The sequence below is a fragment of the Drosophila nasuta genome, chromosome 3, assembly GCF_023558535.2.
Source record: "Drosophila nasuta strain 15112-1781.00 chromosome 3, ASM2355853v1, whole genome shotgun sequence".
Classification (NCBI taxonomy): Eukaryota; Metazoa; Arthropoda; class Insecta; order Diptera; family Drosophilidae; genus Drosophila; species Drosophila nasuta.
Genome location: NC_083457.1, coordinates 31,798,955 through 31,811,874, shown reverse-complemented (window position 1 = coordinate 31,811,874; position 12,920 = coordinate 31,798,955). Strand labels below are relative to the sequence as shown.

The 12,920-nt window shown below is 39.1% G+C and overlaps 6 protein-coding genes across 9 annotated transcripts in view; all 6 read left to right on the top strand.

The window, feature by feature from the left end:
• The window catches only part of LOC132791777 (rap guanine nucleotide exchange factor 4), a 76,160-nt gene that overhangs the window by 32,218 nt on the left and 31,022 nt on the right, over positions 1-12,920 (top strand). The gene's annotated exons all lie outside the window — the stretch shown is intronic.
• LOC132788945 (cytochrome P450 6a2-like) lies at positions 166-2,357 on the top strand. Its single transcript, XM_060796638.1, has 2 exons — positions 166-1,311; positions 1,373-2,357. The coding sequence occupies exons 1-2, from the start codon at positions 213-215 to the stop codon at positions 1,789-1,791; spliced, it is 1,518 nt and encodes a 505-aa protein (XP_060652621.1). The 5' UTR covers positions 166-212; the 3' UTR covers positions 1,792-2,357.
• Positions 2,670-5,208, top strand: LOC132788944 (cytochrome P450 6a2-like). 2 transcript variants are annotated; one of them, XM_060796637.1, is made up of 3 exons: positions 3,622-3,638; positions 3,694-4,109; positions 4,172-5,195. In XM_060796637.1, the coding sequence occupies exons 2-3, from the start codon at positions 3,722-3,724 to the stop codon at positions 4,588-4,590; spliced, it is 807 nt and encodes a 268-aa protein (XP_060652620.1). In that variant the 5' UTR covers positions 3,622-3,638; positions 3,694-3,721; the 3' UTR covers positions 4,591-5,195. The 2 variants fall into 2 exon arrangements, with proteins under 2 accessions (XP_060652619.1, XP_060652620.1); XM_060796636.1 differs by having other exon boundaries at positions 2,670-4,109; positions 4,172-5,208.
• On the top strand, positions 5,560-7,382 carry LOC132788943 (cytochrome P450 6a2-like). The gene is made up of 2 exons (XM_060796635.1): positions 5,560-6,744; positions 6,804-7,382. Exons 1-2 carry the CDS (start codon positions 5,643-5,645, stop codon positions 7,220-7,222), a joined length of 1,521 nt encoding a protein of 506 aa, XP_060652618.1. The 5' UTR covers positions 5,560-5,642; the 3' UTR covers positions 7,223-7,382.
• LOC132788942 (cytochrome P450 6a2-like) lies at positions 8,008-9,739 on the top strand. The gene is made up of 2 exons (XM_060796634.1): positions 8,008-9,152; positions 9,214-9,739. Exons 1-2 carry the CDS (start codon positions 8,051-8,053, stop codon positions 9,630-9,632), a joined length of 1,521 nt encoding a protein of 506 aa, XP_060652617.1. The 5' UTR covers positions 8,008-8,050; the 3' UTR covers positions 9,633-9,739.
• On the top strand, positions 10,659-12,580 carry LOC132792710 (cytochrome P450 6a2-like). The gene is made up of 2 exons (XM_060802160.1): positions 10,659-11,805; positions 11,865-12,580. Exons 1-2 carry the CDS (start codon positions 10,704-10,706, stop codon positions 12,281-12,283), a joined length of 1,521 nt encoding a protein of 506 aa, XP_060658143.1. The 5' UTR covers positions 10,659-10,703; the 3' UTR covers positions 12,284-12,580.

Below are 12,920 nucleotides of genomic sequence, written 5' to 3'. Positions count from 1 at the left end.
CCTACTGCTAAATTTACTCACTCGTAACTGCTATCGGTTTTACCACTATAAGTTACACAGCCGGGTAAATAAACAAACAAATGCCTCTCGTCGAATGAAAACTACTTGATGTATAATGCTGAATAGCATGGAAAGCTTTATTGAATGCACTGTGGGTACAGAAACTCTCAGTCATTGCATTAAGTTCAGTCGATGCAGTTCGCAATATCAACATGGTTTTTATATACTTGGTGATTGCAATATCCGCGCTTATCGCGTATTACATATACAATAATACGTATTATTGGCGTAATCGAGGAATTCCTCAGGATCTGCCACATCCATTCTATGGCAACATGGTTGGCTTCCGCAAGAATCGCATTGTGCACGATATGCTCGAGGAATATTATACCAAATACCGAAAGGCGGGTCATCCCTTTGTGGGATTCGGCTTTCTGTTTAAGAAAGGTGCCCTCATCATGGACATTAAACTAGCCAAGAATGTGCTAATCAAGGATTTCAGCAACTTTTCCGATCGCGGACAGTTCCACAATGTGAGAGACGATCCCTTGTCTGGTCATCTTTTTAACTTAGACGGCAAGCGTTGGAGACAAATGAGACAGAGACTCTCACCCACTTTTACTTCCGGTAAAATGAAGTTCATGTTCCCTACAGTCATCAAAGTGTCTGAGGAATTTGTTAAGGTGATGTTTGAAGAAGTCCCAGCCAAATCTGGAGGTGCTATTATCGAGATCAAAGAACTGATGGCTCGCTTCACCACTGACGTCATTGGCACCTGTGCCTTTGGCATAGAGTGCAACACTCTTCGCACTCCAGACACAGATTTCCGTAAAATGGGAAGCAAGGTGTTCACCGATGTCCGTCATGGTGCTTTACTCACAGCTTTCGAATTCAGTTTCCCCGAACTGGCTGAGAAGCTGAGAATGAGAATAGTACCCGATGATGTCCATGAGTTCTTTATGGGCTTGGTAAACGAAACAATCGCCTACAGGGAAAAGGAGAATATCAAGCGCAACGATTTCATGGAGATGTTGATTGAACTCAAGAATAAGGGAAGTTACACACTAGAAGATGGCGAAGTAGTCAAGGGACTAGACATTGGAGAGCTCGCTGCCCAAGTCTTTGTGTTTTATGTGGCTGGTTTTGAGACATCTTCTTCCACTATGAGTTATGCTTTATACGAACTGTCTCAGCACACAGATATACAGGATAAGCTGAGGGAACACATTAATAGTGTATTGCAGCAATTCGAGGGAAAACTTACTTATGAAAGTATCAAAGCCATGCGTTACTTGAATCAAGTCATATCAGGTAAAACAATCAGTCATATTCTCAGGGTCAATAGATTTTCAAAACTAATTTGTCTCTTTAGAAACTCTTCGTCTTTATACTATCGTGCCTTTCTTGCAACGGAAAGCTCAGAACGAATATGTTGTTCCGGGTCATCCCAGCTACGTTATACCAAAGGGAACGACAGTATTTATACCTGCAGCTGCCTATCACCGGGATGAAGATCTCTATCCCGATCCAATGAAATTCGATCCTGAACGTTTCTCAGCCGAACAAGTTGCCAACCGAGACTCTGTGGAGTGGTTGCCCTTTGGTGATGGTCCTAGGAACTGTGTGGGAATGCGTTTTGGTCAAATGCAGACACGTATTGGCCTGGCCCAGCTGATAAAGAACTTTAAGTTCTCGGTGTGCGATAAGACTGACATTCCTCTTATCTATAATACCAAATCGGTAGTATTGGGCACAGTGGGTGGCATCTTTGTGAGGATCGAGCGAATTTGAACTGCAATTGCTAAATAGAAAAATAAATGTGTTGGAAAAATTATGTGTGATTTTAAGTTATACATTGATTAGGTATTACGAGAGAATGAAATATGACCTAACATCATAAAATAAATTGTACTGAAGTACATAGTGGAAAGACTTTTGCAACAAAAGCAAAAAAATATAAATTTTTCAATATGTGCAAAACTAGTAATCATAAAAGTTGAAATACCCGACTGCGAAATTCCCGTCCCCATTTTATAGAATACTCATACAAAATTATTGTTTGTGTCGTTCAAAGTTGCTATCTTGTTAACAAAGTAGTATACTTATGACATTGACATTAATATTATTTGAATAGCCGACTAAATTGTCGAAAAAAAAACCTCAACGTCAAGTTAGAATGTTATTTATACCTACATCACTTAAATTATTTAACTTAATGAGAATAACTGTTAATATACTCTTTCAAATTAGCAAGCTTTTCGATTAATGAAGTGAAGAAAACGGAATAAAATTACGAATATAAAAGTTCAATATAAAGACGAAATTTCTTTAAGTTTAAGGTCTGATAACACATGATTTAACTCTGAATTCCGTATTACAAATCAAACTATTATATATTTAATCTGAAATACTTTATTTTCTATATATAATTGATATTGATTTCAACAGTTCGCATCTAATATTGCGTTTTATTAATTTGAGAATATTTCATCCAATTGAACAAATTGCATTTCATATATATGTCAGAACACATGATGTTCACTGTTGTGTCTTCAGAAACTGACTGACCGCAAGCCGTCGCTCTCATTCTCTACTTCGTCATTCAGCACATCTATTTCAACATTCAGCACAACTATTTCATGATGTTCACTGTTGTGACTTCAGAATCTGACTGGTCGCAAGCCGTCGCTCTCATTATCTATTTTGTCATTCAGCACAATTATTTCAACATTCAGCTCAACTATTTCATAATGCTTCTGCATCACGCTAATCAGCTGAACAACACCAGGTGAAATGCTCAAAAGAGCTGTACTCAAATGATGCTTACCCAATTTAACAGGATATCAACATACTTCACTTCATAATCAAGTCACTCGCCGCATGAAAACTACTCAAAACAGTTGCTTCATCATGATGAAAGACAACAAAAGCTTTGCTGAATGCGCAATGTACACGACAACTCTCAGTGCTACCCGCAACCTCAGACAAAGCAGTTCACAAATTCAAAATGATCTTTTTAATATATTTGGTGATCGCAATATCCGCGCTAGTTGCATATCTTATATATAGCAACACAACGTTTTGGCTGAATCGAGGAATTCCACAGGATCCTCCACATCCATTCTACGGCAACATGATTGGCTTCCGCAAGAATCGTGTTATACACGATATTTTCGAGGAATATTATAACAAATTCCGAAAGGCAGGTCATCCGTTTGTGGGTTTCAGTTTTCTGTTTAAGAAAGGTGCCCTCATCATAGACATTGAGTTAGCCAAGAATGTGTTAATCAAGGATTTCAGCAACTTTGCCGATCGCGGGCAGTTTCACAATGTGGAAGATGATCCTTTGTCTGGACATCTTTTCAACTTAGACGGCAAGAGATGGAGACAAATGAGACAGAAACTTTCGCCCACTTTTACTTCCGGTAAAATGAAGTTCATGTTCCCCACAGTCATCAAGGTGTCCGAGGAGTTTGTTAAGGTTATGTTTGAAGAAGTCCCAGCCAAATCTGGAGGTGCTATTCTCGAGATCAAAGAACTGATGGCTTGCTTCACCACTGACGTCATTGGCTCCTGTGCCTTTGGCATTGAGTGCAACACTCTTCGCACTCCAGACACCGATTTTCGTAAGATGGGAAGTAAGGCTCTAACCGATTTTCGTCATGGTGCTTTACTCACAGCTTTCATATTCAGTTTTCCGGAACTGGCGAACAAGCTGCATATGCGTATGATACCAGATGATGTCCATGGGTTCTTCATGGGATTGGTAAACGAAAAAATCGCATATAGAGAAAAAGAGAATATCAAGCGCAACGATTTTATGGAGATGCTGATTGAACTCAAAAAGAAGGGAAGTTACACACTAGAGAATGGCGAAGTGGTCAAGGGACTGGATATTGGAGAGCTCGCAGCTCAAGTCTTTGTGTTCTATGTGGGTGGCTTTGAAACATCCTCTTCTACCATGAGCTATGCTCTCTATGAGCTAAGTCAGCATCAGGATATACAGGATAAGCTTAGAGAACACATTAATAGTGTCTTACAGCAACACGAAGGAAAACTAACTTATGAAAGTATCAAAGCAATGGATTACTTGGATCAGGTCATATCGGGTAAGAAAAATCGCATTTTTGGAGCTATCCACCAAGCTCTTAACTTGCTTTTATATCTACAGAAACTCTGCGTCTCTATACAATCGTGCCTTTCTTGGAGCGGAAAGCTCTAAAAGATTATGTTGTTCCCGGTCATCCCAAACATGTTATACCAAAGGGAATAACCGTTTACATACCTGCAGCTGCCTATCACCGGGACGAAGATCTATATCCCGACCCCATGAAATTCGATCCCGAACGCTTCTCAGCCGAACAAGTTGCCAACCGCAACTCTGTCGAGTGGTTGCCTTTTGGCGATGGTCCAAGGAACTGTGTGGGAATGCGTTTTGGCCAAATGCAGACACGTATTGGCCTGGCCCAGCTGATAAAGAACTTTAAGTTCTCGGTGTGCGATAAGACTGACATTCCACTTATCTATAATACCAGATCGGTTGCATTGGGCACAGTGGGTGGCATATTTGTGCGGGTCGAGCGAATTTGAACTGCAATTGCTAAATAGAAAAATAAATGTGTTGGAATAATGATGTATGATTTTAAGTTATACATTGATTACGTATTACGAGAGAATGAAATATGACCTAACATCATAAAATAAATTGTACTTAAGTACATAGTGGAAACAGCAAAAGCAAAAAAATATTAATTTTTCAATATGTGCAAAGCTAGTAATCATAAATGTTGAAATGCCCGACTGCGAAATTACCGCTCCCATTTTATAGAATACTCATACAAATTTTTTATTTGTGTCGTTCAAAGTAGTTATCTTGCACTATCAAGATAGTAAGCCATGATATTAACATTAGCATTACTTGACTACTTTACTAAACGGTTGACTGTTGAGTATAAAAAAAACTTAACGTTAACGTCGGCTGTTAAATAACAGAACTGATGTATTCATATCGCTTACATTTTTTCTCTTAGTGGGAGTAACTGTTAATATACTCTATGAAATTATCAAGCATTTCGATTAACGGAGTGAGATGGAGACGGAATAAAATTTTGAAAGTGAATGTTTAATATAAACATGCAATTTCTTTAAACTTGAAACCTGATAATACATGATTTAACTTTGGTTTCTTAATTACAATTCAAACCATATTTAATAAAAAATATTTACTGATCTATATATAATATAGAATTCAGAGAAGAATCCAATATCAATTTAATTTCAACAGTGCACATCTAATATTTCATGTTATTAATTTGAGAACATTTCATTCAATTGAACAAATTGCATTTAATGTACATATGTATATAAAAGGTATTTGAAAACAACCGGCTACAGAGAGTGTGACAAGTTTTGTGCGAGAGCTCTACACTATAGAAGTAATCGCCTGTTATTTATTCACCAGTAATTGCTAAATTACGAGTGTAAGTTACTCAGCCGGGTATATTCACAATCAAGTCTCTCGTCGTATGAAAAAAGTTGCTGCATCATGATGAATGGCAACGAAAGCTTTGCTGAATGCGCACTGTACACGAAAACTCTCAGTGCTACACGCAACCTCAGACGAAGCTGTTTGAAATTTCAAAATGATCTTTTTAATATATTTGGTGATCGCAATATCCGCGCTAGTTGCATATCTCATATATAGCAACACAACGTTTTGGCTAAATCAAGGAATTCCCCAGGATCCGCCACATCCATTTTACGGCAACATGGTTGGCTTCCGCAAGAATCGCGTCGTTCACGATATTTTCGAGGAATATTATAACAAATTCCGAAAAGCGGGTCATCCCTTTGTGGGTTTCAGTTTTCTCTTTAAGAGAAGTGTCCTCATCATAGACACTGAGTTAGCCAAGAATGTGTTAATCAAGGATTTCAGCAACTTTGCCGATCGCGGACAGTTCCACAATACGCACGATGACCCTTTGACTGGTCACCTCTTCAACTTGGATGGCAAGCGCTGGAAAGAAATGCGACAAAGACTCTCACCCACGTTTACCTCTGGCAAAATGAAGTTCATGTTTCCTACTGTTATAAAAGTATCCGAAGAGTTCGTTAAGGTGATGTTTGAAGAAGTCCCAGCCAAATCTGGAGGTGCTATTATCGAGATCAAAGAGCTGATGGCTCGCTTCACCACTGACGTCATTGGCACCTGTGCCTTTGGCATTGAGTGCAACACTCTTCGCACTCCAGACACCGATTTCCGTAAAATGGGAAGCAAGGTGTTCACCGATCTCCGTCATGGTGCTTTACTCACAGCTTTCGCATTCAGTTTTCCAGAACTGGCGAATAAGCTGCACATGCGTTTGATACCCGATGATGTCCATGAGTTCTTCATGGGATTGGTAAACGAAACAATCGCCTATAGGGAAAAGGAAAATATCAAGCGCAACGATTTTATGGAGATGCTGATTGAACTCAAAAAGAAGGGAAGTTACACACTAGAGAATGGCGAAGTGGTCAAGGGACTAGATATTGGAGAACTCGCTGCTCAAGTCTTCGTGTTCTTCTTAGCTGGCTTTGAAACATCGTCTTCTACCATGAGCTATGCTCTCTATGAGCTAAGTCAGCATCAGGATATCCAGGATAAGCTCAGAGAACACATTAATAGTGTCTTACAGCAACACGAAGGAAAACTAACTTATGAAAGTATCAAAGCAATGGATTACTTGGATCAGGTCATATCGGGTAAGAAAAATCGCATTTTTGTAAATTGGTGGATTCTTAACTTGCTTTAATATCTACAGAAACCCTGCGTCTCTATACAATCGTGCCTTTCTTGGAGCGCAAAGCTCTAAAAGATTATGTTGTTCCCGGTCATCCCAAACATATTATACCAAAGGGAATAACCGTTTACATACCTGCAGCTGCCTATCACAGGGACGAAGATCTCTATCCCGACCCCATGAAATTCGATCCTGAACGCTTCTCAGCCGAACAAGTTGCCAACCGCGACTCTGTGGAGTGGTTGCCCTTTGGTGATGGTCCTAGAAACTGTGTGGGAATGCGTTTTGGCCAAATGCAGACACGTATTGGCCTGGCCCAGTTGATAAAGAACTTTAAGTTCTCGGTGTGCGATAAGACTGACATTCCGCTTAAATACAATCCCATGTCAATTGTGTTGGGCACAATTGGGGGTATATATGTAAAAGCCGAGCGAGCTTAGAGTGTAACCGAGGAGCCACGAAAGTGCCAAGAATTAAATGGGATTTCTTATCCGATATCTATCTGAACATAAAGTTATTATGATTATGATCAACACAATTGCAAACAAATATAATTAAATATTAAAATTGAATTTGAAAATTTGTAGGCCAGTAATATGTATATATTTTTATTTAATAATACATTTGAAAAATATAAAAAAATAATAAAAATATGTTTGATTTACCACGATTATAGGAATTAAATAGGGCAGCGATAGTTATTATTGAGCAATCGTTTTGTAAACATTATCATCGATTATTTAATATGAGCGCAATGATCGCTGATTGTCTTATTGACGTGAATTAAAAATGTATTATTTATTAAGATGAGTCTCCCACCTGTTAATCAATGTGTTGTGTCTACTAACAACAAAATTGAGCGGATTCCTGAGTCGGGGCATTCTTCTTTATTTGTCTGCAAAATCTCGTCACAAGCAGACTACGAAAACATATTGTACATTGACTTTAGCGCGAGATAAAGAGGCTCGACTGGGATGTGAATCACTTGAACTAACGTCAGAGAGAGAGATTGCAACAAAAGTTTATGCTGAGTCGATGTGTGTTAAGCATGACTACTGCATTCGACCGGTATTAGTTATTTCTTATCAACATTGTTTTTTTCCCAACTCAATGTTTATATTCTCAGCAGAGTAAATGTTTCGTGCTGACTTGAACAATAAAGAAGTTTTTGTCAAATCACGCTGAGTCTCAAACAAATCTATATAAAACGCCCTCAACACGCACTCAATCTACTCAGTATCTTCTCAAAGTTCAAACGAAGCTGTTAAATGTGGGCATTAATTTATTTACTGTTCGCGATTCCCGCACTGATCGCATACATCTTGCATCGTAACCTCAACTACTGGAAGAATCGTGGCATTCCTCAGGAAACTCCACATCCATTCTATGGCAACATCAAGGGCTTCAAAAAGGATCGTGTCTTGCACCACATTCACCAGGAATACTACAACAAGTTCCGTAAATCTGGCTTCCCCTTTGTCGGCTTCCACTTCTTGCACAAACGCAGTGCCTACATCATCGACACAAAGTTGGCCAAGAATGTACTGATCAAGGATTTCAGCAACTTTACCGATCGCGGTCTCTTCCATAATGAACGGGATGATCCTCTGTCTGCGCATCTCTTCAACTTGGATGGCAAACGCTGGAAGGAAATGCGTCAAAGACTTTCGCCCACGTTTACTTCCGGTAAAATGAAGTTCATGTTCCCCACTGTCATCAAAGTCTCTGAGGAATTTGTCAATGTCATAAGTGAACAAGTTCCCGCCAAAACTGGAGGTTCAATCATTGAGATCAAAGAACTGATGGCACGATTCACCACGGATGTCATTGGTTGCTGTGCCTTTGGAATTGAGTGCAACACTCTGCGCACTCCAGTAACCGATTTCCGCACCATGGCGCAAAGATCTCTCACTGAAATGCGTAATGGCAAATTGCTAACGTTCCTGATCTTCAGTTTCCCGAATTTGGCTCGCAAGCTGAGAATTCGTAAGGTACCCAATGACATCCATGAGTTCTTTATGCGATTGGTGAACGAAACTATTACCTACAGAGAGAAGGAGAAGATCAAGCGCAACGATTTCATGGAAATGCTGATCGAAATGAAACAAAAGGGAAGTTACACTCTAGAGAACGGAGAAGTGGTCAAGGGATTGGATATTGGAGAACTCGCAGCTCAAGTCTTTGTCTTTTATCTGGCTGGCTTTGAGACTTCCTCATCTACTATGAGTTACGCTCTCTATGAACTAGCTCAGCATCAGGATATCCAGGATAAACTCAGAGATAACATTAATAGTGTGCTGGAGAAACACAATGATAAACTCAGCTATGAGTGCATCAAAGAGATGCGTTACTTGGATCAGATCATATCTGGTAAGACAATTGAAAAACTTACGAATTTCTTGGATTCTTATTGTGAGTTTTCTGTTCTTAGAAACCCTTCGGCTCTACACGATTGTGCCGCATCTTGAGCGCAAAGCACTCAATGATTATGTTGTGCCTGGTCATCCAAAGCTAGTCATAGAGAAGGGCACCCAAGTGATTATACCTGCCACAGCCTATCACCGCGATGAAGATCTCTATCCTGACCCTGAGAAGTTCGATCCTGAACGCTTCTCAGCCGAACAAGTTGCCAACCGAGATTCTGTGGAGTGGTTGCCCTTTGGTGATGGTCCTAGGAACTGTGTGGGAATGCGTTTTGGCCAAATGCAGACACGTATTGGTCTGGCCCAGTTGATCAAGAACTTTAAGTTCTCGGTGTGCGATAAGACTGAAATCCCGCTCACATATGATCCAAGGTCTTTTGTCTTGGGCACCGTTTATGGCATCAATTTGCGTGTGGAGCGTGTTTAAATAAGAAGTGTATACGACATTGTTAAACATAATAAATATAAAATGTAATTGGGATAAAAACTAAGAAAAATGTTAACAGTTTTATTAAAATTAATTGGTATTATAAAGAGATATTTGCTTCATCATTTCAATTGTATTGTTTAACGAATTATTGTGGCCTAAAGTAGTCCAACACTTTTATTTATTTCCATAATATGTTAGTGGTTTGCTGGCTACGGAATTGATTATCATTTATTCAACAAAGAGGCTTATTAGAAGACTTTAATATATTTTATGTACTGTATTTAAAGTGCTGTTTATATACTCTATGCTTATTCAAAATTGGCACAAAAAAATGTATATTTGTTATGAAAACTGCAAAAACTGCAAAGGGAAAAATTTCCGTCGCTATACAATATACGAGTATACTATCTTAAGTAATCACCATCAATATTGAGTTATGTCGAACTATTTTTTATATGTGTTCCTCCATTTAACATATGTAGAGCAAATGAAGTTTATATTTTAGATGCCAAGCTTATACTTTACCAAAATCCAGAATTATTTACATGTTTTTTTTTAATAATTTGAGATAATTATCTACCTAACGATCTATATTCAATACTATGCATACATGTGCACTACACGTTTGTTATCAATCATTGTAGTAAAACACTATGTGTTCCACTAAAGCGGGTTTTACTTGTTTATTATTTGTTTTCATGCTTTTTAAGAGAGATTTGTTTATAGATACAAAGAGGATTTCTTTTTGAAAAGAGCACAACAAAAACAAAGCAAAACAAACTTCAAGTTTGAGTATCAATTGCGTGTTTAGCTTTTTTTTTCAAATAAATGTTTGCTAAGCATGATCGTTGTTATCAATAAAAAACTCACTCTCGCACAAAAAAACGCTAAGCACATTTGCGTTGTTATCAACAGGCTCAGTGGGAATTCAATTTTGCCAAATCATTGTGATTTTTGTTAAACATAAATCTCGCAACGTGTTGTAGTGATCGGAGAGCATAAAATACAAGTTGTTTGACCAGCGAGCAGTCAGTTTCAATTCGAAAGTTGCTCAAAGCTCTTCACAAAATGTTATTCATCATCTATTTGCTGATCACAATATCGGCGGTAATTGCGTACCTGCTGCATCGCAATGCCACATTCTGGAGGAATCGGGGAATACCCCAAGATCCTCCACATCCATTCTATGGCAATCTCGTGGGATTCCGCAAGAATCGTGTCATCCACGATCTCGTCTACGACTACTACAATAAGTATCGCAAAAGCGGCCATCCATTTGTGGGCTTCAACTTCTTGCAAAGACGAAGCGCCTTCATTATGGACATCAAGTTGGCTAAGAATGTGCTGATCAAAGATTTCACCAACTTTGCGGACCGCGGACAGTTTCACAATGTGCGTGACGATCCCTTGACCGGTCACCTCTTCAACTTGGATGGCAAACGCTGGAAGGACATGCGACAGAAGCTTTCACCTACTTTCACTTCCGGCAAAATGAAGTTCATGTTCCCCACGGTCATTAAGGTGTCTGAGGAATTTGTCAAAGTGATGTTCGAACAAGTTCCCGCCAAAACTGGCGGTTCCATCATTGAGATCAAAGATCTGATGGCTCGCTTCACCACCGATGTCATTGGTACTTGTGCCTTTGGCATTGAATGCAACACTCTACGCACTCCGGTCACCGATTTCCGCACCATGGCCAACAAAGCCTTCACCGATATGCGACATGGACCACTCCTCACTGCATTCCATTTTAGTTTCCCCAACCTGGCGGCTAAACTGCGCATGCGAATGATACCCGATGACGTCCATGAGTTCTTCATGGGATTGGTGAACGAAACACTCGCCTACAGAGAAAAGGAGAAGATCAAGCGTAACGACTTCATGGAAATGTTGATTGAACTAAAACAGAAGGGATCCTTCACTTTGGACAATGGTGAAGTGATCACGGGATTGGACATTGGCGAGTTGGCTGCTCAAGTCTTTGTCTTCTATCTGGCTGGCTTTGAAACCTCCTCGTCTACCATGAGCTACTGCCTCTATGAGCTGGCTCAGCATCAAGATATACAGGACAAACTCAGAGAAGAGGTTAATGCCGTGCTTCAAAAACATAATGACAAATTAACTTACGAATGCATCAAGGATATGCGTTACTTGGATCAAGTCATCTCAGGTAAAATAGAAAACAATTCTTCAAACAAACAAATGCTCAACTTGCATTTTCCTCAACAGAAACTCTTCGTCTCTATACGATTGTGCCTTTCTTGGAGCGCAAAGCTCTGAAAGATTACGTTGTGCCCGGACATCCTAATTATGTTATACCTAAGGGCACTCAGGTGATTGTTCCCGCCTGTGCCATTCATCGCGATGAAGATTTCTACACAGAACCCACCAAATTCGATCCCGATCGCTTCTCCGCCGATGAAGTAGCCAACCGAGACTCTGTCGAGTGGTTGCCCTTTGGCGATGGTCCAAGGAACTGTGTGGGAATGCGTTTTGGACAGATGCAGACACGTATTGGCCTGGCCCAGTTGATCCAGAACTTCAAGTTCTCGGTATGCGATGAGACTGATATTCCTCTGAACTACGATCCGAAGCCTTTTGTGCTGGGTACAATTGGCGGCATCAACGTGCGTGTGGAACGAGTTTAGCAATGTTGTTTTTTGAACGTTGATAATTACGTCATTTGGCGTTGAATTGTTGTTTACATTGATGTCAAATTTGTTGAGGCGTATATAATGATTGTATACGGATGATTGGTATGCGTGCAGTAAGCTACTTGTTTACAAATGTATGCCTGCTGCTTGTACATAAGTGTATATATTAAACAGGGTAATTATAATGACTTAATAAGTCAATTGAACTTAAAGTTGTATATATGCTATACGACTGTGCTATGCATATTTAATAAAGTGATATTTTTTATGACAAAAGAAGTATTTCTTTGATTTTATTGCTTAAGGTTGTTTGGTATTCAATACTGTAATATCTACTCAGAAGTAATGAATAAAAATGGCAATTGTAATGAACTTATAAAAATGTAAAGATTGTTAATATTTCCATTTCATAAGATATATAGTCTTTGGTTTTATTGCTTAAGATTCTTTGGCGTTTGATAAAATTATATTTAATCACAGTTTATTATGAATAAATAAGGCAATTTAACAAAAACTTTTGGAAATATTATGTTACTATGTAAGGCGTATTGATAAAATACGAAAATTATTCTTTTGTTTTGTTGCTTAGCATTCAATACTGTGATATCTAATCTGAAATTTAAAGTGTGTA

Bases quoted from the DNA above. Each gene is read 5' to 3' on its own strand.
- LOC132788945 (XM_060796638.1), top strand. From the start codon at position 213: ATGGTTTTTATATACTTGGTGATTGCAATATCCGCGCTTATCGCGTAT. The intron at 1,312-1,372 runs GTAAAACAATCA...TTGTCTCTTTAG, and splicing joins CTTGAATCAAGTCATATCAG to AAACTCTTCGTCTTTATACT.
- LOC132788944 (XM_060796636.1), top strand. From the start codon at position 3,008: ATGATCTTTTTAATATATTTGGTGATCGCAATATCCGCGCTAGTTGCA. The intron at 4,110-4,171 runs GTAAGAAAAATC...TTATATCTACAG, and splicing joins CTTGGATCAGGTCATATCGG to AAACTCTGCGTCTCTATACA.
- LOC132788943 (XM_060796635.1), top strand. From the start codon at position 5,643: ATGATCTTTTTAATATATTTGGTGATCGCAATATCCGCGCTAGTTGCA. The intron at 6,745-6,803 runs GTAAGAAAAATC...TAATATCTACAG, and splicing joins CTTGGATCAGGTCATATCGG to AAACCCTGCGTCTCTATACA.
- LOC132788942 (XM_060796634.1), top strand. From the start codon at position 8,051: ATGTGGGCATTAATTTATTTACTGTTCGCGATTCCCGCACTGATCGCA. The intron at 9,153-9,213 runs GTAAGACAATTG...TTCTGTTCTTAG, and splicing joins CTTGGATCAGATCATATCTG to AAACCCTTCGGCTCTACACG.
- LOC132792710 (XM_060802160.1), top strand. From the start codon at position 10,704: ATGTTATTCATCATCTATTTGCTGATCACAATATCGGCGGTAATTGCG. The intron at 11,806-11,864 runs GTAAAATAGAAA...TTTCCTCAACAG, and splicing joins CTTGGATCAAGTCATCTCAG to AAACTCTTCGTCTCTATACG.